At 36.3% G+C, this 9670-nt stretch overlaps 1 protein-coding gene across 3 annotated transcripts in view; it reads left to right on the top strand.

Moving 5' to 3' along the window:
- The first annotated feature begins 5116 nt into the window (after nucleotides 1-5116).
- Nucleotides 5117-9670, top strand: part of LOC108752739 (G-protein coupled receptor Mth2-like) — an 8905-nt gene continuing 4351 nt past the window's right edge. Inside the window, exons 1-4 of one of the 3 annotated variants that reach the window (XM_018493780.1) lie at nucleotides 5498-5530; nucleotides 6802-6926; nucleotides 7011-7585; nucleotides 8268-8503. In XM_018493780.1, the coding sequence (XP_018349282.1) occupies nucleotides 7472-7585; nucleotides 8268-8503 (350 nt within the window). In that variant the 5' untranslated portion in view covers nucleotides 5498-5530; nucleotides 6802-6926; nucleotides 7011-7471. Of the gene's footprint in view, nucleotides 5531-6801; nucleotides 7586-8267; nucleotides 8504-9670 lie in introns of all 3 variants that reach the window. The other 2 variants (XM_018493779.1, XM_018493778.1) reach the window with 2 other exon arrangements.

Raw genomic sequence — 9670 nt, 5'->3', positions numbered from 1 at the left:
TTAAAAAGGGCGCGTGGAACGGGAAGGGAGAGGAGGGAGAAAGATCATGGCGGTCCCCGACGAGGCCGCATTAAGCCATATTTCCGTACTTGCAATCGACGCACGCGAACTCGGAATTAATTGCATTATCTCGTGTATATATATATAAAGGGATTGTGAGAAATGCTATTTCGTGACAGAAAGAAGAAAGCTGTCCAGAATATACTTGGGTTGTTTGTATTTATTTAATTGCTGGAAAGCTTTTATCGAGAAAGAATTACTAGACTTCTTCGGAAAAAGCAGTTCAGACACGAGAAAGAAGAGTCACACAAGGCAACGGTAGATATCATTAACATCTAATTATTGGATCCTTTTCGAAAGAGAATTGTTAAATTTCGGGAAAGATGATTTGTATTAGGGAAAGAAGTCGTAAAGGTAAACGTTGGATCTCTATTTTGACGCGTGAAAATTACTTCGTTTTCTGTTTAGAATGATTTTTGCTTAATCACAATCTCTCTCTTGTATTTTTATAATTTCTGATTTATCGTAATCAGAGCTTATTTTGAGTTTCGAGATAACTGATAACAGCTCCTGATGTGTTTATTTGCGCATTTAAAGAAAAGACGAGGAGAAATAACTTCGCCAAGGTCAAGTGGATCATGTCGATGCGCGGTCGCCGAGAAGCGCACGACGAGTGCTCGGGCAGAGGAACCGACGTCACTGACCGTGGATGCACGCGAGACTCGCGACAATTTCGCGCGTGACGTCGCGTTTCGGCCCTTCGGCTCGAAAAGAAGCCCGCATTGCCTTGAATCCGGTTCTTGAAACCTTGCGATTGTGTCTGCGATCGCACGAACGGTACACCATCGAATATCCCACGATAGAACGAAGAATTTCCCGCGCAGAGTCTATTCAGAGAAAAAGAGAGAGAGAGAGAGAGAGAGAGAGAGAGAGAGAGAGAGAGAGATCATTTCGTTAAAACAGTCTTTATACTTATTGATCGCGGATAAGTATTGAATTATTATTATCATCATCATCATCTTTAGAAATTGATCTCTCAAAGGTAAGTAGAGAAAATGCTGGCGATAAACGTTCGCGGAAACACGTGGATCCGTTTAGTTTCTTACGACTCTGACGTTCAATTTTATTATGTATGCAAATTACTTCTACGTATCGAGTGATTTAGATAATTATTTGCACACCGTACAACATCGGTTCTCGATAGGATCAAAGAGCGAGCGCGTTGGCCAGCGAGTTGATTTATTAGACAAAAATGAAATTGCGAGAAAGACAGCGTAGCGAAATAGCGAGAAGAAAGGTATTGGTAATGTAAAGATATTGGTAATGTAAACCAAGCGAAGTATACTTATGCACAAATATACAAATGCGGACAACCTGCTGACTCTGACGCTTTAATCATTCATGCGAAGTGCATATGTGAAGAAAAGGCATGGTGAAGTTTTATGTTCCGAAGTTTCCGAAGAACCCAGAGAGATTTCATTCGCCGAGAACTAGAACCCTCTGCGTGTGTGACGTGCATGTATGTGTGTGACTTGGCGAGGCTCGCAAGAAAAAAACTTGGGCTGTTGCGAACGCGATGTATATTTACGACATAAATAATTCCGGGGCGGTTTTACGTATATTAAAAGTTTTATTGAAAGTTCAATATTTTACGAGATTGTTGTTCAACGAGTCCCTTCTATCGGGTACTTGAACATCTCTCTCGAAATTTTCAGCACTTAAAAAAAACACCGTTCTCTCAGAGCGAAAAGCTTTCGCGATGGTTCATCGTCGTTTACGGCCGTGATTCTTACGATAAAATTTACTAATGAAAATCTCATTAATTCCAAATGCCACGTAAATACGCTGTGTTACCGACCGTTTGTGAACTTCAGAGTCTGTGAAATCTTAACAGAGAGCAGTATAGTTCGCGAGGTAAACTTGAAGCGGATGTTAGACAGAGAAGCATTGAGCTCTCCATGCGAGATTTCAACTTCGTCCGCTTTGCCTACATAAATCTTCCCAGTCTTTATTTTGCTTTCCTTTTTATTTCTCCGTGAGAGGATTCATAAAATTTTTAAGAAGGGAGAATTACTCGAGATCGAATCAGCTGCAAATTGAAGCCGTCATCAAATTTTTATTTACATTGTTAAAGTACACATGAAACTCCTCTTCTAAAATCTTAATCCAAAATAGCCGATGTGTCTCTCTCTTTTTTTTTAAATAAGATTCTCATTATCTTTATTTCCCTATAGAAGATTCATATAAGCTTTACTTTAGCGTAAAAAGAGACATAACTGAAAGAAATCTCTTCTGGAAATTTCAAAAGAAATAATTTACTATCGTCGTTATTGTTGTTGTTGTTATTGTGCAACGTTTTACGTCAGACTCAAATCGAATACCGTCATTTTCTTTCCTACGTACAGAGAGCCTCTTTCGAGAATTAATTAGTATAATAGAAGTTTTTAACGTGACGTCTGCTAGACACTTCCATCATGTGTATAGGATGCCGTGGACGTCACAATAGATTTTGTAGTTACGCACCTACGCATCTCTCTCTTCCTCTTTTTCTGACCTCACGTCATTGGGTTCTCGCTCATTCATTTCTCATCTCTCTCGTTTTGCCGGACGAGCTTACGCTTCACATCGTGAGAAAGAGATTGTACATTCTACGTCAAGCGTTATATTTATAGCCTAGTCCCGGGATCTGAGACTTTATCAATTGCCATAATGACATATTTGTCTATATACGAAACTTCCTGATATCATATTCAGACGCGGCATAGATCTGATACGATCTGATACTATCAAATTCAAAGTTACAATCTATATGACGTCACGGCGTCGCGGCATATCTCTATATTCTGAACTTTGGAATTGTAAACTGGGTTTGTGCCGGCTAAAGTAAAATAAAGAAGTCACCCACGTGAAAGTCGAACTCACTTCACGAACCGATGAATCCGCCCGTTCGAATTTGGATCGTGTAAATAATTCTTGTCTTGAAAGAGTTTTCCTCCGAATTCAGAGCGAAACTCTTTCGTTGAGAAACAGGCACGGTAACGCAAACCACGCAATTTGAGTCTACATCTCGTATTATTAATAACATCAGATTATATCTTGATAATGAAACATTAATGTTGGATTTCCCTTTTTAACAAAAAAATTGCTCTATTCACAGAAAATTATGTTTTTACGTAACGCAAATAAATTTTAGGTACTTGTTTCCTCATCCGGCAGTTTCGAAAGAACCTATTTCTTTATCTTGTCACTTCAACGCAACGACAGAAAAAAAGCGCAAAGCGCGTTGAGTTTAAACAACGTTTATAATACAATACAGGAATATAATACTGATTCTTTGAAGAACGTTCGGAATAGACGTGAGTTGTTTGCATCCTATCGACCGAAATAGAGACAATCTAATTCTATTACGTGTTATAACACCCTTGCGAAGGCCCACGCCAGCTCAGCCTTCGTTTGCACCCCGCTGTGTTTTGTACATAAAGCTAAAACGTGTGGAACAGACGCACCCCGCGGGAGCGAAGACTTGATTGATTAAGATCTTCGAAAAAGCGCCAGTTGAATTACTTGTGAAATGTTAATAAGTTCACTGGAGGCTCGAACCGGCAAATGACGTGGCGATGTGCCAACGATTACGTCGCTTTCAGGGAATTTCCTCGGCGTGATTTCCTATAAGATAGGAATCGAATGTCTAGATAATACCTGTGGTTTCCTTTTTATCAAAACTGAAATAAAAATAGATCGAGCGAAAAATATTTTATTTTTGCTACAGAAAGAAACGTTTGCATTGCTAGATGCGTATAAAATTCCTAAAACTTTTTTGTCTGTATGTTTACAGTTCTTAATCTCAGTAATGGTGTAATGCAACTTTGTCGTTATATTACTCGAGTACTCGCGTTATCTTTGAAAAAAATGTGTACGTTGCGTCAGATTTTCGAATGATAAGTCGAGATTTTCCAACAGAAAACAGATGATTTGCGTTCGTCTTAACTTAAAAAGAACAAACAATTTTACAATGTTAATGAGACATCCCTTTAAGCATTCCTCGCTATTTTTCATTGAAAAAACTTTTAATGAATGCAAGACGCACGTGTATGACTCATGTAAGTCACACGTGACTCTTTCTGTAAACATTAATGTGTATTTATATTTCAGATGCAACGAGAATCTACGTATTTAGTGTAAGCAGATTAATTATGATTTACAGCAAATAAAATTTACGACATACAACAAATTTATTTGCGAACATTGCACAATAGCTCTGAGAGATAATATTAGTTAAGCCTCTTCTTAAGGAGATAACTTTGACTAAATTCCAATTGATTCAACCGGTAGAATAGCTTATCGTGCAGTTTCTGTACACTTCATTATATCCTTGATTTTCTATTTCTTATTTAAAAAAAATCTTCTATCTTTTGTGCTACACGAAAATTAACAATTCTAATAAATTACTTATATTTTTTGCAATAAGTTTTTCACTGTATATTTTAATAGGCTTATTAGCGTCATTATTAAATTAAATATCATTGTAACTGGTGATGTTAATATTCAGCTTTATTTTATAATTGCATTTCAAGTCCAACAAATCGAATCGGTGCACACACAGTTTATGGAAAATGGGAAATATATTTGTAAATCTATATGAATGTTATATTATTAAACATTAAGAATCCGCTTCGATAAAAAATAGGATTCCTTTTTTTATCTGATTTATCCTTTTCGGTCTAATTTCCTCTTGTAATTATTCTAACAAATTATATGCTGACAAATTATTGTCGATATTACTTGACATGGTGATTGAAATGGTGATTGAATCAATCAGAGTTTTTTTGATCAAAGAGATCACCCTCAATCACCCAAATGATGAGTCTCTCTTAAAATGGCGGGTTACGCCATTATTTAGCGAATTGACCAGATTGAACAAATATCTGTCTTCGACGATCGATAACGCCCCCCTCCCGCGAAATACTTTTCGTATATATCACGTTCATACGTATATACGTACGAGCTTAGCCATCGGCACGTTCGTCGGAGTGCGTGCATCACTCTTTCTCTTTCTCTGCCTTCCTCGATAAAGGCACCAGCGGATCGAGGTGTCCGGACAGTCAGTTCTCAGACTTTGATCGGTGAGCCGCGTTTCGCGTAGATCTTGCCGATCAGGCACGTTGTCGATCTCTGATTACTGCAGCTATCGACAGAATCTCACTTAATGTGAGAAACGAAAATAATCTTGAGGAAATACACAAGGAAATCGGTTGGATAAGTGAGAGATCTTGTGGAAAAATCGATATCAAGTGTGAGACTTCTTATCACACTTCGATTTGAGGAGAATGGTACTTTTTAAAGATTGAACGATTAAATACAAGCGAGCGTGTGTATACGTGTGTGCATGTGGGTGCATAGATTCTTCATAATCAATTAACTACTGTACTCGGTGTTCAATAATTCACTAATTCATAAAAGACAACCGATCGCGCACGTGGGCACTGTACGATTATGAGGATCTACGGATTTCCTATACAGTCTTACGTAAGTAAGTGTTTACCTTCTCTATATACATATATGCATATATGTGGAGACGTCAATTTCGAAGATCGGCTCGGAATAAGAGGGGAAAGGTAATATGTATACAGAGGTTGAGTTAATAAGTGGAAATTACCGCGCGAAATTAGGTGCGCGTACATTAAGGCCCTATTCTGCCCTATTCTGTAACTCTTAATGACTGCAATGTCATATCGTTACATTGTCATTGCGCAGATTTCGTATACAGTAAAAAACGACGAATTTAATGATATCGTTAGAGTCGTTAGGAGTTACAGAATAGGAGTTACACCATAAGGTTTTCGCTTCTTATTCTTCACCTCTTGAATAATAAAATATATAATAGCGGGAATTACAGGTTAATGAACCATTCATCATCAGTTGCTTGTCATCTTGATGCGACATTCTTAATTCTTGAAAATGACGTCTTCGTCGTGCCAATAAAATTGCCTTAATCCTGTCCGGACTGCAAAATATTCAATTTGAGCGAGAATCTCGTTTCTCGAAGTCGTTCCTTTAAAAATCTCGATATCTTGATATAAATTTCGAGTGAGTCATGTTTATCTCACGATGAAATGCAATAGACATTATCCTCTTAGTAGCACACTTTATTTGAGATACATCCTGAAATGTCTTTAGGATGTTTAAAGGACATACTTCACACAGCACTATTTATAAAATATTTATAAAATATTTACAAAATATTGTATTTATAAATATTTATAAGACTTATTTTAAATATTTTGTAAATATTTTTGTGGTCTTAGATTGCACAGATCATAAACATTTATTATTGATATTATGAAATATTTATTGTAAATTTTGTAATAAAAGTCACGAAAATACTTAATAAGACATTATAATTCAAGTAAAAAAGTACTTACCACGAATATTTATTTATATTTATCATAAATATTACATTAAATATTAAATCAATCTTTTAACAATATGTCGAATAAAGCTTTATATTATATAAAATGTGTATAAAATGTTTATGTAACATTTCAAAGAACAAATAATAATTATTATTATTTATCATAAATATTTCTGTGCTGTCTGGGTCCTAAAAAGGTTTGGAGGTCTGTGTTGTTAGGGCCTAAATGTATACATATAATATAGGAGAGTTTTTTAATTCATCTGATCAATCGCGTTATGTGCAAATGCAGCTTTTATGGTACAAAGTTGCATCTGCATATAGTAATTGATCAGTCGAGGAATTAAAAAAACTTTCCTTATTTTCACCTTATTTTCACCTCGCCATAGGTGTTTCGGACTATAGGATCTCCGGTAGGAATTTCCGGATGACTTAATGCTTTCACGGACGGATCGAATGTGATTGATGACACGTGCATTCGTGCGAAGACGTCATTGAAAAAATCAGTGCGATGGTGAGAGTGCAAGATAATGATATAACAGGTGATCGGAGAAACAACCGATAATACGTCGCTAGTGTCAATTCTGTAATTCTCAAGAGCTTCGGACTTATCTGTCTGACTAACTTCGCAAAACCGGCTAATCAAACACAAGAGGAGACAAGAGAGAAATAGAGAAAAAGCTGACTGAAATCCTCAATTAAAACCGGCATCGATCATCAAGCAAATAACTCCCGCGTTACATGGAAGACTTATCGGCGAGTGCAACCAGGGTGTGACAAGATAAATGCGCAAAATCTAATATGATATCGAGTGTTGAGAGAGGAGCGGAAGAGCCTGTCTCGCCTAAATGTCGCCGCGACAAGTACTGCACGTCGTAATTATAGGTGCATCCGGAGCAAGGTCGAATTACCATTTCTATTTTCAAAGTCCAGTAACTGATAAGTTCAAAGTTCGATTATGCTCAGTGCAGAGTGCTTGACGAGCGTCGATTTAAAGGTTGACACGATATAAATTTCGAGTACGTTCTCGATAATCGACACTCGATAGACTTTGATAAGATGCAACTACCGTCCAGGATGGGACTCATTTGTGCCTACGTCTTTTTCGCGTATTTATTGACACCAATTGCGTGCACGAGTGACGCGATGCCCATCATATATCCTATCCCATTGGTAAGCATATAATACTACACCGACATTTATGACATATTAAACTTAGGTTTCGTATTTATTTGTCTGAGCTTCACGTATTTCGCATCTCTCGCGGAGTTATATTTAGATCAGCTAGCCGATATTTGTACCAGTTTCTTGATAGTGATAATCTCCAGATAATCTCGGTTGTAAAAGCTTTTACGCAAATACCTGATCTTTCCTGAATCGCGAGGTTGCATAAGAAATCGAGAAGTTGAGAAAAACAAAATATATCTAAAAGAAGATACGCGAACGAGTCTTGAAAGATGCAAATCGGCAACTCTTGTGAATTGACGTAAAAGCTATAAATTCCTGGAAATAAATTCTTAGAAGTTAATTTATTAGTTTATAAATTGCAATATTACTTATTTATTGTTTCAACGATCTACGCTCATATATATATACATGTAGAAATTGTTTCGCAGAAGCTCCGAAAAAAGTCCGAAAATTTTTTGCCCGATTTCAAATCTGTCTTAAACGATATGGAGTCATTTTCCATAAGTGACAAACTACAACGCCAACAAGTTCGGTCATTAGTCACATGATTATTTATGCTCACGACACGTCTCAAGCTGCGTTTTCCGAGAATGTTGAAACGTCGAGATATATCGACAGTATCGTTCCAACAACATACACAAAATACAATCAATATTTTTCGTTTTAGCAAAATGAAACCACAATGCCGGAGGAATACAGGCACTTACCGTTGGTGGGAAAATGTTGCTCCATAGACGAAGTCCTCGTAAAAGATACGCACGGGAATAACATTTGTGCTTCCTCGAATGACTCGTCGACGTATTTTTCACCTCTCTTCAGCGAGTTCAATCGTACCGGCGCGCTGGTGCCCGGTGATGAATATAAGACATTCACCGCTCTCGTGGGAAATCCCTGCAATCAGAGGTATGTATACGAGAAGACGAAAAAAAGATCCGCAAAGATTGGAATGATCGAATCAGCTGTTGAGAAAGTGTCACGTTACAAACCATTTTAGCGAAGGTCATTCATTACTAGACATCGGATTTTTATGCAAATATTTTCTGCAGACGTACACAAAATATGCAAATTTGCACAAATATGCAAATATGCGCAATGTGTACAAATATTTTTCAAATGCTTTTTTAATAAGGCAAATTTCTATTTTGATGTTACTTTCCAATCTACTTTCTAAAAAAATATTGCATGAGAATTCGAATGTCTATTCATTATATAATATAAAATGAGTTTGTACTATCAGTATCCTTATCAATAAATCGGAGCGCCATGCCGATTGGCCATGTTTTACGATAAGACTGTTTTCGTATTATAATGAAATGACGTATTGTAACGAAATGTAAACTAGCCAAACTTATAAACTGTAAAATTTAAAAAAAATCTAACGAACATTTAGTGCGAAAATATACCAGGCTTTACATAATTGCAAATTAAACATGTGCTTGGAAATCGTAAGATGAATTTACTTATATCTTTAATCAAGAAAAATTGCAATTGATATTATATAGGATGTCCTGAAATGTGAATTAAAATTATACCACAGCGAGGAAGTTTTTAAAAAAATGAATTATGAAAGTATTTGTTATCGTTTCGAGCAGTTAGGTTTTGAGATACACTGGTGAAACACTGGCTAATTATAGACTAAGTAGTCTGTCCATGAGTCGCGCACTTCATGCGCTCATAAGCATTAGATAATAGATAGTGTATAACGTTCGCATAATATCGTGTATTGCGTGTAACATTATAGCAAATTAGTTGATGCTGATGATAAAGGTAATTAATAAGATAAGTATAACTTATCGGAATATTATATCGCTACTAAATTACTAATTTATACTACATTATCAATATTATTAAAATGTATGTACACGGTATTCCCCGGACATTACACACATAATTTTTTATCTAATGGACGTGTGATGTTCACAATCATTAACACTATCAACACGCGACTCTCTAATGCGGAATAGACAACCGTTCAATTATAATTTATAATTAGTCACTTTTTAATCTTTATATCTCAAAAACTACTGTTCGAAACGACAAATAATTTTATAGCAAATTATTTTTTCCGAA

This window comes from Trachymyrmex septentrionalis, unplaced genomic scaffold (assembly GCF_001594115.1).
Source record: "Trachymyrmex septentrionalis isolate Tsep2-gDNA-1 unplaced genomic scaffold, Tsep1.0 scaffold62, whole genome shotgun sequence".
NCBI lineage: Eukaryota > Metazoa > Arthropoda > Insecta > Hymenoptera > Formicidae > Trachymyrmex > Trachymyrmex septentrionalis.
The sequence above is the reverse complement of the archived record's forward strand: the minus strand, read 5'-3'. Positions and strand labels throughout refer to the sequence as shown.